This window comes from Chlorocebus sabaeus, chromosome 6 (genome assembly GCF_047675955.1).
Source record: "Chlorocebus sabaeus isolate Y175 chromosome 6, mChlSab1.0.hap1, whole genome shotgun sequence".
Lineage (NCBI taxonomy): Eukaryota > Metazoa > Chordata > Mammalia > Primates > Cercopithecidae > Chlorocebus > Chlorocebus sabaeus.
In genome coordinates this window covers 703,396-722,649 of record NC_132909.1, presented here as the reverse complement: position 1 = coordinate 722,649, position 19,254 = coordinate 703,396, and the positions used below count along the sequence as shown (strand labels likewise).

General features: G+C 46.3%; 2 protein-coding genes across 4 annotated transcripts in view; both read right to left on the bottom strand.

The window, feature by feature from the left end:
• Positions 1–6,318: 6,318 nt before the first annotated feature.
• The window catches only part of LOC103235422 (uncharacterized), a 31,433-nt gene continuing 18,497 nt past the window's right edge, over positions 6,319–19,254 (bottom strand). The window contains exons 7-8 of one of the 3 annotated variants that reach the window (XM_073015826.1): positions 8,179–8,309; positions 6,319–7,197 (exon numbers count right to left, since the gene is read on the bottom strand). The gene's annotated coding sequence lies outside the window, so the exon portion shown is untranslated. The other 2 variants (XM_073015824.1, XM_073015827.1) reach the window with 2 other exon arrangements.
• LOC103235424 (uncharacterized) lies at positions 8,397–18,574 on the bottom strand. Its single transcript, XM_073015829.1, is given in 5 exon segments — positions 8,397–9,581; positions 9,584–10,488; positions 10,490–10,814; positions 12,792–12,921; positions 17,840–18,574. Coding segments are annotated over 5 exon segments (1,890 nt in total). The 5' UTR covers positions 17,873–18,574; the 3' UTR covers positions 8,397–9,084.

Genomic DNA, 19,254 nt, shown 5'->3' with positions numbered 1-19,254 from the left:
CCTGAAAATTGGGAGACCAGGTTTTTTGCTGTTGTTTGTTTTTTGAGACGGAATTTTGCTCCTGTTGCCCAGGCTGGGGTGCAATGTCACGATCACGGCTCACTGCAACCTCCGCCTCCTGAGACTGGGGTTTTTTTAAGGATAATTTGGTAGATAGGGGGCCATGAAGTTGGCAGTGCTGATTGGTTGGGTTGGAGAGGAAATCATAGGGAGTCAAAGTTGTTATCTTGTGCTGAGTGGGTTCTGGGGGAGGGGGAGGCACAAGACGAGATGATCCAGTTTATCCATCTGAGTGGTGTCATCAGATCCATCAAGTTCAGGGTCTGAAAAATATTTCCAGCACCAATCTTAGCTTTTACAATAGTGATATTATCCCTAGGAACAACTGGGGACGTTTAGAGTCTTGTGGCCTCTAGCTGCATGACTCCTACATGATAATTTCTAATCTGTGGGGCCCTAATAACTCAGTAAATTAACAGGAATTGGGAAGGAGCCAGGCTGGCAGAACAGGAACCTAACCCCAGCTGCAACCTCTTTGTGTGAAGAAACCACAGCTGTCAGAAGTGTTTAACAGAGCAACTCCATCTTGAATAGGGGTTGGGTAAAATGAGGCTGAGACCTACTGGGCTACATTCCCAGATGCTGCAGGCATCTAAGTCACAGGATGACATAGGATGTCAGCACAAGATACTAAGGGAGGAGACCACCCCTCATATTGTCTTATGCCCAATTTCTGCCTCCAAAGAAAGAAGTGAAAACTAAAAGGCAGAAATGAAATCCACAGGCAGACAGCCCGGCGCCGCACCCTGGGCCTGGTAGTTAAAGATCGACCCCTGATCTAACTGGTTATGTTATCTATAGATTGCAGACATTGTATAGGAATGCACTGTGAAAATCCCTATCTTGTTTTGTTCCGATCTAATTACCGGTGCATGCAGCTCCCAGTCACGTACCCCCTGCTTGCTCAATCAATCACGACCCTCTCACGTGCAACCCCTTCGAGTTGTGAGCCCTTAAAAGAGACAGGAATTGCTTACTTGGGGAGCTCGGCTCTTGAGACTGAAGTCTCGCCAATGCCCCCAGCCGAATAAACCCCTTCCTGTTGTAACTCAGGTGTCTGAGGAGTTTTGTCTGCCTCTTGTCCTGCTACAATACAGGCCATAAAGACATTGCTGATAAAACAGGTCGAAGTAAAGAAGCCGGCTAAAACCCACCAAAACCAAGATGGCGATGAGAGTGACCTCTGGTCGTCCTCACTGCAACACTCCCACCAGCGCCATGACAGTTTACAAATGCCATGGCAGTATCAGGAAGTTACCCTATATGGTCTAAAAAAAGGAGGCATGAATAATCCACTCTTTGTTTAGTATATAATCAAGAAATAACCATAAAAATGGGCAACCAGGCCAGGGGTGGTGGCTCACCCCTATAATCTCAGCGCGTTGGGAGGCCGAGGCGGGAGGATCATGAGGTCAGGAGATAGAGACCATCCTGGCTAACAGGGTGAAACCCAATCTCTACTAAAAATACAAAAAAAAAGTATCCGGGCTTGGTGTCACAGAACAAAACTACGTCTCAAAACAAAAACAAAACAAAACAAAAGGCAATCAGCAGCCCTCTGGGCTGTTCTGTCTACGGAATAGCCATTCTTTTATTCCTTTGCTTTCTTTTCTTTTTTTTGAGCAGGAGTTTCACTCTGTCACCCAGGCTGGAGTGCAATGGCATGATCTCAGCTCACTGCAAACTCCACCTCCCAGGTTCAAGCAATTCTCCTGCCCTCAGCATCCTGAGTACCTGGGACTACAGGTGCGCACCACCATGCCAGGCTAATTTTTCTATTTTTAGTATAAACAGGATTTCACCATGTTGGCCAGGCCAGTCTCAAACTCCTGACCTTGTGATCTGCCCACCTCAGCCTCCCAAAGTGTTGGGATTACAGGTGTGAGCCACTGCACCCAGCCCAAACCAATGCATTTCTTTAATGTATTTGATTGCTGTTTCATGCCTCCTAAAACCAAGCTGCACCCCGACCACCTTGGGCATATGTTCTCAGGACCTCTTGAGGGGTGTGTCACAGGCCATGGTCACTCATATTTGGCTCAGAATAAATCTCTTCAAATCGTCTACAGAATTTGACTCTTTTCATTGACACTGAAGAAGTCCCCAACCCAGAGGAAAATCATCCGTGTACACCAACTGGCTGACTTTGAGTGGGTGGAGTGCATATACCCAGATAAAGAATGGGACTGGTTTAGAGGCCCAACTTAAGGGAGTTAGAGTCTCTCCTGGTTAAAGGCTCCTCTCAATAAAAGGCAAGGACATTTGACCAAACTTTGGTTCAATGCCCAACTTAGGAAGGTTAGAAGGTTAGATTACTTCCTAAGAGTTAGGGGGTTAGAGGCCCCTCTCAGTAAAGTCGCTCTTAGCTAGGAATGGGTTTGGCACAATGGGATGTTAACTGGTGTTCTCTGGAATAATCTGCCTTGCTGATGGCTATGGGTGACAGGACTAGGAATGTATAGGATCATGGGACATGGGGAGCTTTTTCCTCCCCAAAAGGGAAAACTTGAGAGCTGATGGAACTGCTGGAAAAGATCCCTTTGCTACTGACAAGTGGCCACTTGAACTTGTCAGTGTCACTGCAATGGGGGGGGTCTTCCCTGGCCTCTCTAAGCTCCTGGCCTTCCCCACCCTGCCACAGGCAATGTTTTTTGTTTTTGTTTTTTTAGAGTCTCGCTCTGTCACCCAGAGTGCAGTGGTGCGATCTGGACTCACTGCAAGCTCCTCCTCCTGGGTTCACGCCATTCTCCTGCCTCAGCCTCCCCAGTAGCTGGGACCACAGGTGCCTACCACCACGCCTGGTTAATTTTTTGTATTTTTAGTAGAGGCGGAGTTTCACTGTGTTAGTCAGGATGGTCTCGATCTCCTGACCTCGTGATTTGCCCGCCTCAGCCTTCCAAAGTGCTGGAATTACAGGCGTGAGCCACTGTGCCCGGCAGGCAATGTTTTTCTCTGTCTCCTTTCCCTTTCTTATATTTTCTGTTATTCAGGGTGACCATCTTGCCCAGAGACCAAATTGAAATTCCTGGTCAGAGGTTAAAGATGATGGTGCCCAACCAGGGTAAGTTTGAGCCTTGCCTGTTGGATATTCCAGTCAAAGCAGAGTGGCTAATGTGTATGTTTTGTCACACATATTTTGCTCTGGCCAGAATGGAAAAAGATAATTTAGCTTTGTGTTGCGGATTGGCCCCCAGGGCTGTGGTGCAGCCAGCTGGGTCACTAGAGCCTCTCAGGGAAAGGGAAACCAGAAGCCTGGAATGCTGGAATGCCAGCAAAAGGGTAAGAATTTTTTTCCTTTTTTTTTTTTTTGAGACGGAGTGTCACACTGTTGCCCAGGCTGAAGTGCAGTGGCATGATCTCGGCTCACCACAACCTCCACCTCCTGGGTTCAAATGATTCTCCTACCTCAGCTTCCTGAGTAGCGGGGATTACATGCTTGCGCCACCATGCCTAGCTAATTTTTGTATTTTTAGTACAGACGAGGTTTCACCATATTGACCAGGCTGGTCTCCAACTGTTGACTTCAGGTGATCTGCCCTCCTGGGCCTCCCAAAGTACTGGGATTACAGGTGTGAGCCACCAGGCCCAGCAAGAATGTCTTACCAGTCAGTTGGCTGGGTGTGGTGGCTCACACCTGTAATCCCAGCACTTTGGGAGGCCGAGGTGGACAGATCACTTGAGGCCAAAAGTTCGAGACCAGCCTGGTCAACATGGTAAAACCCCATCTCTACTAAAAATTGAAAAAATTAGCCAGTGTGGTGGCGCATGCATGTAATCCCAGCTATTCCTGAGGCTGAGGCAGGAGAATCGCTGGAACCTGGGAGGTGGAGGTTGCAGTGAGCCGAGATTTCACCACTGCACTCCAGCCTGGGCAATAAGAATGAAACTGTGTCTCACACTTGATCTTAACCAAAAGGCTGAGAAGGTTGAACCAAAGCCACCACGCCCGGCTGGGAAAGTTCTTTACAGATGTATAGTTCTTCTTTATATATTCTTTCTTGCTAAGTGTTGAAAAGATAACTATAATCATCTAAAGAGGATTAATTCATCACTTAGGGAAAGTAGAGGTTAGCAAGAGGAAGTTACTTCTCTTAGAGTATGTGATTCAAAGGAAAAAATGTGCTACATCAAATATACACAGACTGGCTAAACATTTCTAGGTATATATCGATTTATAAGCCACTGTAAGATTCAACACAATGAGGAAATTGCTGGTGTAATAAAAATAAACATTAGATTGATGAAGCATGATAAAAGAATTTCAAACAGGAAAGATGTATGAATCTTTCATACAAAAAAAATTTCAACATATATTTAAATTGTATACAAGCAGTAAGATTTAACTTCATAAGAGAATTAACAAAAGTTATTAATTCAAGAGCCTGCAGAGACTAAAATTGCTTAGTACTGAAAGTTTTGCCTATATAAACTGTAGTTTGTGAAGAAAATGAAGTTCATTTTATTTTATTTTATTTTGAGGCAGGGTCTCACTCTGTTGCCCAGGCTGGAGTACAGTGGTACCATCTTGGCTGATTGCAACCTCCATTTCCGAGGAACACTCTTTCATTCCCCCTGATTATAAAGGTTTTGTGGAAACATAATTGGGTATAATAAAATAAAAATTTACACCACAAGAGACAGACACACACTCTTCAGTGTGTATGGTCATAATTTGTTTGAACAAGCCCTTATAAACTTCTAGGTATCATTGAAACTCCTATGTTGACCAGGAATCATCAAAGATCTTTCCAGTAAGGAAGATGAAAAATATTACCGAAAATGAAGTATCACTATTTCATATATGTGCCTATATGCACTTATATAACATGCTGTAATACAAGGTGACATTTAGGGGTTGAGACTGTTAACATCTGATTATACCTTGCTATTTGTAACTTACAATCCTTTATTCACGTTTCTCAAGTGCCATGCCTTTAGGTGCCTAAACATCATGCTATCATATAACTTTTAGGGATAAGCCAGTGTGGTGGCTGACGTCTGTAATCCCAGCACTTTGGGAGGCCAGGAGGCAGATCATGAGGTCAGGAGTTTGACACCAGCCTGTCCAGCATAGTGAAACCTCATCTCTATCAAAAATACAAAAATTAGTTGGGCGTGGTGGCGGGCACCTATAGGCCCAGCTACTCAGGAGGCTGAGGCAGGAGAATTACTTGAACCTGGGAGGCGGAGGTTGCAGTGAGCCAAGACCACAACATTGCACTTCAGCCTGGGTGACAGAGTGAGACTCTGTCTCAAGAAAAAAAAAAAAAAAAAGAACTTTTAGGTATAATATCTGAGCCCATATAACTTGCTGTTATAAAAGGTAACACTTAGGGATTGAGATTTTTTTTTTTTTTTTTTTGAGACGGAGTCTCACTCTGTCGCCAGGCTGGAGTGCAGTGGTGCAATCTCAGCTCACTGCAACCTCTGCCTCCTGGGTATAATGAATTCTCCTGCCTCAGCCTCCCGAGTAGCTGGGACTATAGACACCCATCACTATGCTTGGGGTAATTTTTGTATTTTTAGTAGAGACAGGGTTTCATCATATTGGCCAGCGTGGTCTTGAATTCCTGACCTTGTAATCCACCCACCTCAGCCTCCCAAAGTGCTGGGAATACAGGCCTGAACCACCCTACCCGGCCGAGATTCTTCACATACCTGATTATCTTGCCATTTCTAACTTACGAACTTTATCCACGTTTCTTAACCTTTTGTTTCACTAAATGGGACAGGAAGTTTTAACTCTTATATCCACGAAGCACCTTAGTAAGATAACAGAGATTCCATTTGCAAATTATGCTCCCCCCAAAAAACACACAAATCTAAAAAATGTTATAAAGACACGAAGTGTCCACTCAATAACTTTGATTCAAACTGACTTCATGTTCTTCACTTCACAAAAATAAAGCTCTTACAATGGACTTTGTGAGGTTCCATGTGTTTGGTCAGCCATGAAAGGAAAAATAATTCAGAGTTAGAGGAAACAGAGAGATTCTAGGCAGCCCTCAGGGAAGTTGAGGAGGTGGGACCCTGCCTCTGGGTCCCTCAGAATGTCCCATTTCCCTGTCAGTATCAGTGTCCCAGATAATCTTCTGATTGGGACATTTCCCTGGGAACAGTGGTTACTTGCCAAATTCACATTCACTGTCAAAACTGTGGCTGTGGTGTCAACATTCATGCAAGTGGGGAAATGGGCATGTGACCCCTGAGAAAAGATTCTGGATTCCATAATCTCACCTTGCTGGTAAGAAACTACTGTTTCAGCAGAAAGTACAATTATAGTGTCTGCACAGGAACTGGAGATTATCTCTGGAAAAGAGCTTGAAGTGAGGAAATTAGTTAATAATGTGGATGAACTACCCATGGAGAATGACATAAGTAGCTAAAAGACAAAATCCTCAGAACACATAAACCTCAATGGGTATTGAGTAGAGGACTCAGAGCTCTGAGATAATTGGAGCCCATGGCTATCCTAACATAAAGTTCTTGTTTCTACAAAGTGTGTATCCTTTCCATATGTGAGAACTCTGAGGAAATACAAACTTGGAACAAAAGAAAGAGTAAGGTAATCTTAGAAAGATGTTGAATAGAAAGAAAGCTACAGTGGCATCTTAACTGTTTCACTGCCCGGCAATCTATATGTATTGTCACTTTGGGATACTTATGATTCTACATGAAGTGGATAAGCAGCTCATCACTCTTGTGGTACTGAAAAACAAGTATTCAGCCAGGCACAGAGGTTCACACCTGTAATCCCAGCACTTTGGGAGGCCGAGGAGGGTGGATCACTTGAGCTCAGAAGTTAGAGACCAGCCTGGGTAACATGAAACGCCATCTCTACTAAAAAAAATAAATAGGCAGGGTGTGGTGACTCACGCCTGTAATCCCAGCACTTTGGGAGGCCGAGGCAGGCAGATCACGAGGTCAGGAGATCAAGAACATCCTGGCTAACATGGTGAAACCCCGTGTCTACTAAAAATGCAAAAAAAAAATAGCTGGGTGTGGTGGCGAGTGCCTGTAGTCCCAGCTACTCAGGAGGCTGAGGCAGGAGAATGGAGTGAACCCAGGAGGCGGAGCTTGCAGTGAGACGAGATCGCGTCACTGGACTTCAGCCTGGGCAACAGAGTGAGACTCCATCTAAAATAAATAAATAAATAAATAAAATTAGCCAGGTGTAGTGGCACACGCCTGTAGTCCCAGCTACCCAGGAGAAGGCTGAGGCAGAATTGCTTGAACCCAGGAGGTGGAGGTTGCAGTGAGCTGAGATCATGCCACTTCACTGTAGCTTAGGAGACAGAGCTAGACTCCATCTCAAAAAAAAAGGAAAACCAAATATTCCTTGCAGTAAAGTGATATCACTGAAGAATGAATGAAGTTCAACATGTTTTTATTTCATTATTTTTAAATATCTTAATGAAATGGGAAATAGATAAAATTCATTTAAAAAAACACACAGATAAAATTCATTTTAAAAAACAAACCTACAGGTGTGAGGCCAGGCAGGGTGCCTCACACCTATAGACCAAGCACTTTTGGAGGCCGAGGCAAGTGGATCACCTGAGCCCAGGAGTTTGAGATCAGACTGGGCAACAAGGTAAAACCCTCTCTACAGAAAATACAAAAACTATCCAGGTGGGGTGGTACACGCCTGTATTTCCAGCTACTCTGGAGGCTGAGGTGGGCAGAGTGCTTGAGCCCAGGAAGCAGAGGTTGCAATGAGCTGAGACTGTGCCACTGCACTCCGTCTTGACACCGTGTCTCGAAAAAACCAAAAAGATATGCAAAACATATAAATAAACTGTTGACTCAAAAAGCTATAACTACTTATTAAAATAATGAACAATTTCAAAGGCTAACCATACTCCCTCTTGGTAAGACAGAAGAACAGAAGTTCTTGGACACTGATGGTAGATACATAAACAAGAGCAATAATTTTAATCTTAGGTCATAGTTTGGCGTTGCTTAAAAAGTTGTACATTAGGCCAAGCATGGTAGCTCATGCCTGGGAAGCCGAGGCAGGCAGATCACTTGAGGTCAGGAGTTCGTAACCAGCCTGGCCAGCGTGGTGAAACCCTATCTCTACTAAAAATACAATTATCCAGGAATGGTGGTGCACACCTGTAATCCCAGCTACTCGGGAGGCTGAGGCAGGAGAATCACTTGAACTTGGGAGGCGGAGGTTGCAATGAGCTGAAATCGTGTCACTATGCTCCAGCCTGGGTGACCTGGGTGACCGAGCAAGACTCCATCTAAAAAGGAAGTTATACATTAACCTATCATGTGACTCAGGCACTGCACACAACCATATTAACATACTGAAACATATCTATATGAACTGCATTCAAATGTAGTTTTATTTATAACAAAAACAAGAAACTGAAATACACTTCAACAGATGAATGATACTGTACAGTAAGTTTTCATAGCATATCACTCTTTTTTCTTTTTTCAGAGAGGACATCTGGCTATGTTGCTCAGGCTGGTCTCAAACTCCTGGCCTCGAGTGATCCACCTTGTCCTCCCAAAGCATCAAGTATACAAGCATGAGCCACCATGCCTGGGTGAGCGTATCATATTCTAATATAAAAAGAATGAAGGCCAGGTGCAGAGGCTCACGTCTGTAATCTCAGCACTTTGGGAGGCCAAGGTGGGTGGATCACTTGAGGTCAGGAGTTCAAGACCAGCCTGGCCAACATGGTAAAACCCCGTCTCCGCTAAAAATACAAAAATTAGCCTGGCGTGGTGGTGTGTACCCACAATCTTAGCTCCTCGGGAGGCTAAGGTAGGAGAATTGCTTGAACCTGGGAGGCCCAAGTTGCAGTGAGCCAAGATGGTACCACTGCACTCCAGCCTGGATGACAGAATGACACTCAGTCTCAATGCGAAGTCTCTTAAGACCAAGGAGAGCATATATTCTGAACTTTTCCACATTGACAGCACTCATAAGGCCTTTCTCCAGTATGAACTCTCCTGTGTTTAATGAGACTGGACGTTTCAGTGAAGGATTTCCCACATTCACTGCACTCACAAGGCCTTTCTCCTGTGTGAACTCTTATGATGAAGGAGGGTAGAGCTTCGCTGAAATCTTTTTCCACATTTGGTGCATTCATAAGGCCTTTCTCCAGTGTGAATTCTCCTGTGTTTAATGAGACTGGAACATTCAGCAAAGGATTTTCCACATTCACTGCACTTATAAGGCTTTTGTCCAGAATGAACTCTTTTATGAGCATGAAGCGCAGAGCTGGAAAGAAATGATTTCCCACATTCACTGCATTCATATGGCCTTTCCCCAGTGTGAATCCTCTGATGTATAGTCATGCTGTGCTTACTGCCAAATAATTTCCCACATACCTCACACTCATATGGCCTTTCTCCAGTGTGAACTCTCTCATGAACAAGAAGATGATACTTCCTGTTAAATAATTTCCCACATTCCCTACAATTGTAAGGTCTTTCCCCAGTGTGAAGTTTCTGGTGTTCAGTGAGGTGGGATCTGTACCTAAATAATTTTCCACACTCCTGCACTCATAAGGTCTTTCTCCAGTGTGACCTCGCTGATGGTTAACAAAGCAGAACTTCTGACGAAAAGATTTCCCACATTCTCCACATTTGTAAGGTCTTTCTCCAGTGTGAACACGCTGATGGTTAATAAAGCAGAACTTCTGACGAAAAGATTTCCCACATTCCCCACAGTGATAAGCTGTCTCTCCAGTGTGACCTCGCTGATGTTGAATGAATTTACCCTTTTGACCAAAAGACTTCCCACATTCTCCACACTCATAAGGTCCTTCTCCAGTGTGAACATGCTGATGGTTAAGGCTGCCCTTCTGACTAAAAGATTTCTCACACTCCCCACAGGGAAAAGCTGTCTTTCCAGTGTGAACTCGCTGATGTTGAATGAACTTACCCTTTTGACCAAAAGACTTCCCACATTCTCCACACTCATAAGGTCCTTCTCCAGTGTGAACATGCTGATGGTTAAGGCTGCCCTTCTGACTAAAAGATTTCTCACACTCCCCACAGGGAAAAGCTGTCTTTCCAGTGTGAACTCGCTGATGCTCAATGAGGCTGCTCTTTTGAGTGTAAGATTTCCCACACTCTCCACACTCATAAGGTCCTTTTCCAGTGTGATCTCGCTGATGATTACTGAAGCTGACATATCTGCTAAAGGATTTTCCACAATCACTGCACACATAACATCCATCTCTAGTGAAAAGTTTCTGGTGTGGAATAACTGAGTGTTTGGTGCTGAAGGCTTTTGTGCATTTTCCACACCCAGAATTAGTTTTTCCCTTCTGAAAGGGTGGGCCATGCTTAGTTTCACTGTCTGTGTTCTCTACAGGGTAAGCGGCTTCTTGTTGGCATAATCCTGAACTGGGTAGAACGTTCTCCCCAAACTCACGGAAGACAAATGGCTCCTGTGACACCGAACTTACGTTTCTTTACAAACGATGCTGCTCTGACACTCTTTCTGCAGAATTTCTCTCCAATATGCTGCTTCTGGTGCTGATTCAGGTTTGCAGTGTCATCCAAGTTTTTTCTACATGCCCCACTCCTGTTCAGTTTCTGCTTCTGATGAGTTTCCTGGTGCTCAACAAAGTGAAAAACATCCCCCGAGATGATGCCACACATTTCACAGGGGTGAGCCTTTTTAGGAGAAACAACTGCCCTAGGAGTTGTGTTCTGAGACTCTCTTTGTACAGAAATGCTCTGCTTAGACAGTGCCTCCTTATCTTTTGATCCACACCAACAATCTGAAAGCAAGAAAATGCTGGTCAAGTGCAAAGTACCTCTGACGGGAAGGCACAGCCCTTTGGGTGGGCTATGCCACAAATTGAGGAATTACTCTATAAAAATATTTCCGGAACAGAATGTTGGCTTCAGGATGAAGATGGGCCTGCTGGCTGGGTGCGGTGGCTCACGCCTGTAATCCCGGCACTTCGGGAGGCTGAGGCGGGTGTATCACCTGAGGTCAGAAGTTCGAGACCAGCGTGACCAACATGGTGAAACCCCATCTCTACTAAAAATACAAAAATTAGTTGGATATGGTGGTGGGTGCCTGTAATACCAGCTACTCGGGAGGCTGAGGCAGGAGAAACATTTGAACCCAGGAGGTGGAGTTTGCAGTGAGCCGTGATCACACCACTGCACTGTAGCCTGGATAACAGAGCGAGACTCCATCTCAAAAATAATAATAAAAAATTTAAAAAAAGAATGAGCTGCCTAGCATTACTGGACTATAAAGGTCACAGAATCCAGAAGGCCTCATGATGTAAAGAGCACAAGCATACATGCAACACAGGGAGTAGAGGCAGGGTCCACAGCTCCTTCCTCTAAACACAAGTTGTGCACAGAATCTTATCGCCTAATGACATGTGAGTGCTATGTAGAAGCATTATGGACTGGGTGTGGTGGCTCATGCCTGTAATCCCAGCACTTTGCGAGGCCAAGGTGGGCGGGTAACCTGAGGTCAGTAGTTCGAGACCAGCCTGGCTATCACAGTGAAACCCTGTGTCTACTAAAAATACAAAAAATTAGCTGCACACGGTGGCGCAGACCTGTAATCCCAGCTACTCGGGAGGCTGACGCAGGAAAATCACTTCAACCTGGAAAGCAGAGGTTGCAGTGAGCCAAGTTTGTGCCTTTGCACTTCAGCTTGGGCAACAAGAGTGAAACTCCATCTCAAAAAAAAAAATTATATATATATATGCATATGTCAAGACCAAGAAAACATGAGCACAACACAGCAGAGGGTAGTCATGGATGGTTTAACAATGGGCATACACTTCCTAATACACAACTGATACACCAATATTGGTGACAACTGCAGATGAAAGCACAAGAAAAATGGGTGAGATGTGGAGTCCAGAGATGTGAATATTAGTCTTGGGGTGGATATCACAGTAGAAGTGGAAAGGTACAGAACTAACAAGTGTGAAACTCTCAACAATGGGAAGAAAAAGAAAAATAGTGTGTGCCTACTCATACTGCCACAAAAATACTCGGCAAATATAAATGGTTTCTGATATGATTTAGATAAACCCCTGAAGTCATGCCCTCCCCCAGCATGCCACTCCTGAGGGACAGGCTCCCTTTGAGCCTATCGTGATGAGCCTGAATTGAACCGCATCTTGTGAAACACTGAGGACTCTCCATCTCACCCCCGGTACACGGGACTGGATGATATAAGCATGAAGGGAGAGACAGCAGAGATGAACAGCCAACACTAGCTCAGGACAATTAAGCACCTGACAGCCCACAGTTTACTTAGAGTAAACTATGTATTACAAGAGAATTCCTAAGCAGGGTCTTGCAAGAACAGTCTATGGTCTATGTAGGTAATGATAATGTCAATGAAGGCAATACTCGGCACAGGGAGGTAGGAAGAATTGTCAGACAGAGGAAAGAAGCGTTAGTAGAACCTGGGCACACAAGAGCTACCGATTTGGACAGTCACCTGACAGCCAGAGAGCAAGCAAAGTGGATACATTAAGGTGCCTATAAGACTCCTGTCTCGGACTGCTTCCCTGGGAGCCTGGAGCACAGGATGTGTTGGAGCTGCTTAAGGAAAAGGCAATACACACACCTTACTCCTACCAACCACACAACTCACACAGAGAAGCGTAGAAGGAACCCGTGTCCAGGCTCCTTAAGTGAGAAAGACAGTCTTGTCAATGAAAAGGGGAACGGCAACATTAGCTCAGCTCACAGGGTGAGCGTGAGCAACTTACCCAGGGAGGATATAAGTGCCAGGTTCTCTAGCATCACATCATGGTACAAGCACCTCTGAACCTCACTAAGGAGATACCATTCCTCCTGGGAAAAGTTCACAGCCACATCTTCAAAGGTCACAGTGTCCTGCTATGATAGTGACAGATGAAACCACAAACAGCCCCTCTGCTGAGGTACCACAACCCACCTCACCACACAGCCACCCTTGCCCATCCTCCTCCCAAGGTCCCCAACATAGAGTTGAAACTATGTCCACTGGTGCCTTTGTCTCCTCATGGGCCCACTGGTCAACTGCCATCAGCAATAAGAAGTAGGTGGACAAATAAGCATCCATGCTGAGGTCCGGAGATAAAAAAGTTCACCCCTTTCTGAATAGTGATATCCAAGCTCACATAAAGCCCAGGGCAGCTGCCTGAGCCCATCGGACAAACTCGCTCTCTAAATATACATCATTCTTTATACTGCACAGACACATGCCCATGGCCACGCCCACCTGAGTTTTCCTCACCATCAGCCTCTCTCTGGCATCCCCACAAATAGAAGTTTGTTTTTTGGGTGTTTTTTTTTTTTTCTTTTCTTTGAGACATAGTCTACCTCTCTCACCCAGGCTGGAGTGCAATGGCACGATCTTGGCTCTCTGCAGCCTCCGCCTCCCGGATTCAAGTGATTCTCGTGCCTCAGCCTCACAAGTAGCCAGGATTACAGCCACGTGCCACTATACCTGGCTAATTTTTGTATTTTTTTTAGTAGAGACAGGGTTTCACCATGTTGGCCAGGCTGGTCTTGAACTCCTGGTCTCAACTGATCCACCCGCCGTGGCCTCCGAAAGTGAGGAGATTACAGGGGTGAGCCACCACACCCAGCCCCCACAAATAAAATTATTTCACAAAATGAAGAGGGTATAATGGCCCATGACTCCCTTGGGAATATGCAATGGTTTGTTTACATAACTCTGCTAGTAGGGATGGAATTGAAACCCACTACAAAGTGTAACAACCTGGAACCCTGCCTCATCGCCTTGATAAAAAGGGTTGTTAGGCTAGGATACATTATCCAAGAGAGCAGAGTGGGAATGAGATTTGTACTCACACCTTTTAAGGTTGTCCCACTATCACAAGGTGTCAAAGTGACACATCATATTGGGCCTTCAATTCTGGCCTTATACCAAAATGTGGATAAATATCCAGAGTATGCTTGACAAATATAAATAGGATCCAATATTAACACAGAATTTCCACGGTTTCCGAGTAGTGGTAATCCCAAATCATCCTGTGAATATCTCCCTGAGTAACTCCATAGCCACACAGAACCACATGTGGCTTCAGATATCCACGGCCCTATCCCACTTCTGTGCTGCACCAACTGAGACCTCAGCTGTAGCAACCCTCCTCTGTCCACCTAATGCCGTTTAAAGCCCAGCCCGTGGATTTGTGAACCAAACCAAATCTACTATCACAGATGAGCATATTTTTCACTGCACACATGCACCAGGCTGAATGAAACTCCCCAGGCACTTCCAAAGTCCTCTCAAAACGTTTGTGAGTCCAGACAGTGATAAATAGTTGCAACTTTGGCACCGACTCAGTCTTAAGTGTCATGTTCCCTGAATTACTCCTATGCTTCTGCATACACCTATCTCGTCTGTTCTCTCCTTGGATGTCTATGTCCCCTTCCAAACTCTACCGTCTGATATGTCCTGCCATGATGGTCACTCACACCCTCTCAGGTGTTTAGGAAGCCCAACATCCCTCGGGGATGTAAGTAAGAGATCCACTCCTCAGCCTGTAATCACACCTTCCTGGCCCCTGAAAAGATTTACCACCATAATCGGAAGCATGTCCTCCTAAGTGGGACCCATAACTAAATTACCGTATAGTTCACCCATTAGCTTTCATATATCGGATGTCTCCAGTATCAACACCCTCCTAGATACCACATCCTGCATGTCTAGTTATCCATTTGATGCCACCACTTATTGGTCCCTGACTCTTCATTTGGTCAAATAACCCTCTTGATATCCACAGTCAATATTATGTCAATACCAACTTCATGTCAGCTGATGCAGCGTCCATGGCTATAACTGCTAAGATCAAAAACCTTGGGCTCATGCCCGATTCCTCTTTCATGCCCTTATCATCCACATTAGAAAATCTATTTATCCACCTGGCGTGATGGGTCATGTCTGTAATCCCAGCACTTTGGGAGGCTGAGGCGGGCAATCACCTGAGATCAGGAGTTCGAGACCAGCCTGGCCAACATGATGAAACTCTGTCTCTACTAAAAATAGAAAAATTAGCCGAATGTGGTGGTAAATGCCTGTAATCCGAGCTACTTGGTAGGGTGAGGCAGGAGAATCACTTGAACCTGGGAGGCGGAGGTTGCAGTGAGCTGAGACCGTTCCACTGGACTCCAACCTGGACAACAGAGTGAAACTTGGTCTCAAAACAAAAAACAAACAAAAAAAAAACCTAGCGTCTCGGCTGGGCCCACTGACTCATGCCTATAATCCAAGCACTCTGGGAGGCCAAGGTGGGAGGATCACCTGAGATCAAGAGTTCGAGACCAGCCTGGCCAACACAGTGAAATCTCGTCTCTACTAAAAATGCAAAAATTAGCGGGGTGCGGTGGCATGCACCTGTAATCTCAGCTACCTTGGAGGCTGAGGCAGGAGAATTGCTTGAACCCGGGAGGCGGAGGTTCCAGTGAGCCGAGATCATGGCATTGTACTCCAGCCTGGTGACAAGATCGAAACTCTGCATAAAGAAAAAAGAAAAGGCCGGGCGCGGTGGCTCAAGCCTGTAATCCCAGCACTTTGGGAGGCCGAGACGGGCGGATCACGAGGTCAGGAGATCGAGACCATCCTGGCTAACACGGTGAAACCCCGTCTCTACTAAAAATACAAGAAAATTAGCCGGGCGAGGTGGCGGGCGCCTGTAGTCCCAGTTACTCGGGAGGCTGAGGCAGGAGAATGGCGTGAACCCGGGGGGGCGGAGCTTGCAGTGAGCCGAGATTGCGCCACTGCACTCCAGCCTGGGGCACAGAGCAAGATTCCGTCTCAAAAAAAAAAAAAGAAAAAAGAAAGAGAAGAAAGAGAAGAAAGAGGAGAAGGGAGGGAGGGAGGGAGGGAGGAAGGAAGGAAGGGAGGAAAGAAGGAGAAAACCTAGCTGTCTCTTTACAAAAAGTGAATCCTGAATCCAGTCACACGTGATTTTCCACATATCTGATCCATTAACCCTCACCTGGATTATGGCAGGAGCCTTATCTCTGACCTTTCTTCCTCTTCCCTCAACCCATAGTGTGTGCACCAAAGTCCAAGCAGATGAAGCCTATAGCCAGATAGAGCTGGGGTAATATCACCTCCTGACTTTGATCCATTTTATCTCTAAGCATTTCACAACCTGGTGGCAACTCCTGGGTTAACCTTCCAAGGGTGTTTACATTGGTTGACAGAAATGAGAATACCTCCGTATAACCTGCCATGGCCTTAGTATCCTGGGTTTAGAGATTCTCCAGGGTCCTCGGATCAAAGGACTGAAAAAAAAGGCACTTAAGAGTCCCAGGACACCACAAGCTAGAGGACCTGTGGATGGGGTCAGGACCAATGAGGGAATGGAACAGCCTCCACTTCCCTGTGTGGGTTCCCTAAGTGCTTCTGCAGCTAGGAGTGCCTGAGGGGTCAGGCAGACATTACAAACAAGTCACGGGATTTGATAAGCTCAGGTCTCCCCGAATGCTTTCTTGTAACTGGAGCCAGGTAACCCTAAGGCTGGTTGTCTGACCTGCTTGCCTCAGTGCAAAATGTCATCTCTACCACCTACGTGGTCTACAAACAGGATTCAACCTCCCAAGGTCCCAAAGTCTTCATCCTCTCTACGATGTTCTTCCTTTGAATGTTCTTTGAGAAACCTTAAAAGCCTGGATTTGGATCATGTCCCTCCTTTCTTCAAAATTCTCCATGGCTTCTAGCGTCCTCATGATGAATGCACAGCTCTCAGCCCGTTTGCTCTTCCAGGAAGAGTTCCACCTCAGACTTTGTTCCTAACAGGCGCCTGTGGACCCAGGTTCCATCCTCCCAGATCTGTCCAACTCCAGGCCATTGCCTGCACCCCTCCCTGTGCCTGCACTCTCCCCGTGCCCCCCCACCCCCGTCGCATCCCAGGGGTATCAGAAACAGGTGAAACTGGTTTTGCAAAATTATAACTGAGGAAATTATGACAGTGAAAGAAATCAGACCTAATTGACTCCATCTTGCACCCAACTTTTCAGCTGTCCTTGTTTATTCCTGGGCATAGGCTGAATTAACTTACGGAAGGAATTCAGTTCATGGTTTCACTCTGAAACAAAACTGATAACAGCCCTTTCCTGAACAGACCCACTTCTTGCCTGGAGACCTGCCTGCCTTTGCAGGACTAACAAATTAGCTACGAGATTAGAAATTACGATTTAGGGGTCATGCAGCTCCTTGACTCCAAGATTCTGAACATCCCCAAGTTGCTCTTGAAGATAACATCACTACTGTAAAAGCTAAGATCAGTGCTTGAGGTAATTTGCAGATCCTGCACTGGATGGATCAGCTGACAACATACAGACCGGTAATCTGGGTCAATCAGTTCTCTCATCCCACCCAGAACAGAAAACAGCATGAAAAACTCACTTCGACCCCCTATGAATCCATCTCCAACCTGACCTATCAGCACTCCCTACTTCCCAAGTCACTACCCGCCAAATTAATTTTGAAAACTCTGATCCTGGAATGCTCGGGGAGACTGATTTGAATAATAAAACTCCTGTCTCCCGAACAGCCAGACGGCTCTGCCTGAATTACTATTTCTTCACTGCAATTCCCCAGTCTTCATAAATCTGCTCTGTCTAGGCAGCTGGCAAGGTGAACCCACTGGACGGTTACACCGGGACCCCTCCTGCGAGCGCCTCAGTGTCCCTATGCCAGGTACCGGCTACAGACCCGTGAGCAGGAGCCGCTCCCTCGCTGGTTTAGGACCTGGGTGACGACGAGGTGACCTGAGGGCACAGAAGGCGCCACAATTACCCGAGTTTGGCGCCTCGGCACAGCCGCTGCCATCGGACTGCTTGGGGAAGCACGGCCTGGGAGCAGTGGGCGCCGTCACAGGACTGCAGAGCCGCCTCTGGGCACCGAGGACGATTCCTCTCCACCTTCGGGGTTCAGTCCCCGCGGTCCCACCCAGCACTCATGGGCCACAAACTGGGCAACATCACCCGCATCACCGATCGACACGGCCGCTACTAGAGAACCCAGAAGTCTCGGCCTTACGTTTGGTGCACACGTAGAGAAGACTTCTTTCCGAGTCCTCATTGGCTCTGACTCGCTGCTGTTTAACGCAGAGCTTTCTGGGTAACGTAGTTCCCCACGTTCCAAAGCGCTAATGAGGGTGATACCCAGAGGTGGGTCTGCAGGAAAAGCCCGCGGTCAGGTCTGGGCCTTTCCTTAAAAAGCGCACCCTTCTGGCAGGGCACAGTGGCTCACGCCTGTAACCCCAGCACTTTGGGACGTAGAGGTGGGCGGATCATAGGTCAGGAGATCGAGACCATCCTGGCTAACATGGTGAAACCCCGTTTCTATTAGAAATACAAAAAAAAGTTAGCTGGACGTAGTGGTGGGCACCTAGTCACAGCTACTCTGCAGGCTGAGGCTGAAGGAGAATGGCATGAACCTGGCAGGTGGAGCTTGCAGTGAGCTGAGATCACTTCACTGCACTCCAGTCTGGGTGACAGAGGGAGACTCTGTCTCAAAAAAAAAAAAAAAAAAAAAAAAAAAAAGGCGCCTTTCCTTTGGAAAGGCTTATCAGAAACTAAAAGGAATGCAACTGTTTGTCTCTCTACCTGTCTACCTGTGACCTGGAAGTCCCTGCCCTGCTTCGAGTTGTCCCTGCCTTTCTGGTCAGAACCAATATACTTCTTACATATATTCACTGATGTCTCATGTCTCCCTAAAAGGTATAAAACCAACCTGTACCCCAACCACCTTGGGCACATGTCGTCAGGACTTCCTGAGGCTGTGTCACAGGCATGCGTCCTCAACCTTGGCAAAATAAACTTTTTTTTTTTGTTTTTTTTTTTGACAGTCTTGCTCTGTCGCTCAGGCCGGAGTGCAGTGGTGCAATATCGGCTCACTGCAACCTGTGCCTTTTGAATTCAAGAAATTCTCCTGCCTCAGCCTCCTGAGTAGCTGGGATTACAGGTGCGCACCACCACGCCCGGCTAGTTTTTGTATTCTTAATAGAGATGGGGTTTCACCATGTTGGTCAGGCTGGTCTCAAACTCCTGACCTTGTGATCCCCTCCACCTCAGCCGCCCAAAGTGCTGGGATTACAGGCGTGAGCCACCGCGCCCAGCCAACTTTTTTTTTTGAGACGCAGTCTCGCTCTTTGGCCAGGTAGGAGTGCAGTGGTGTGATCTTGGCTCACTGCAACCTCCGCCTCCAGG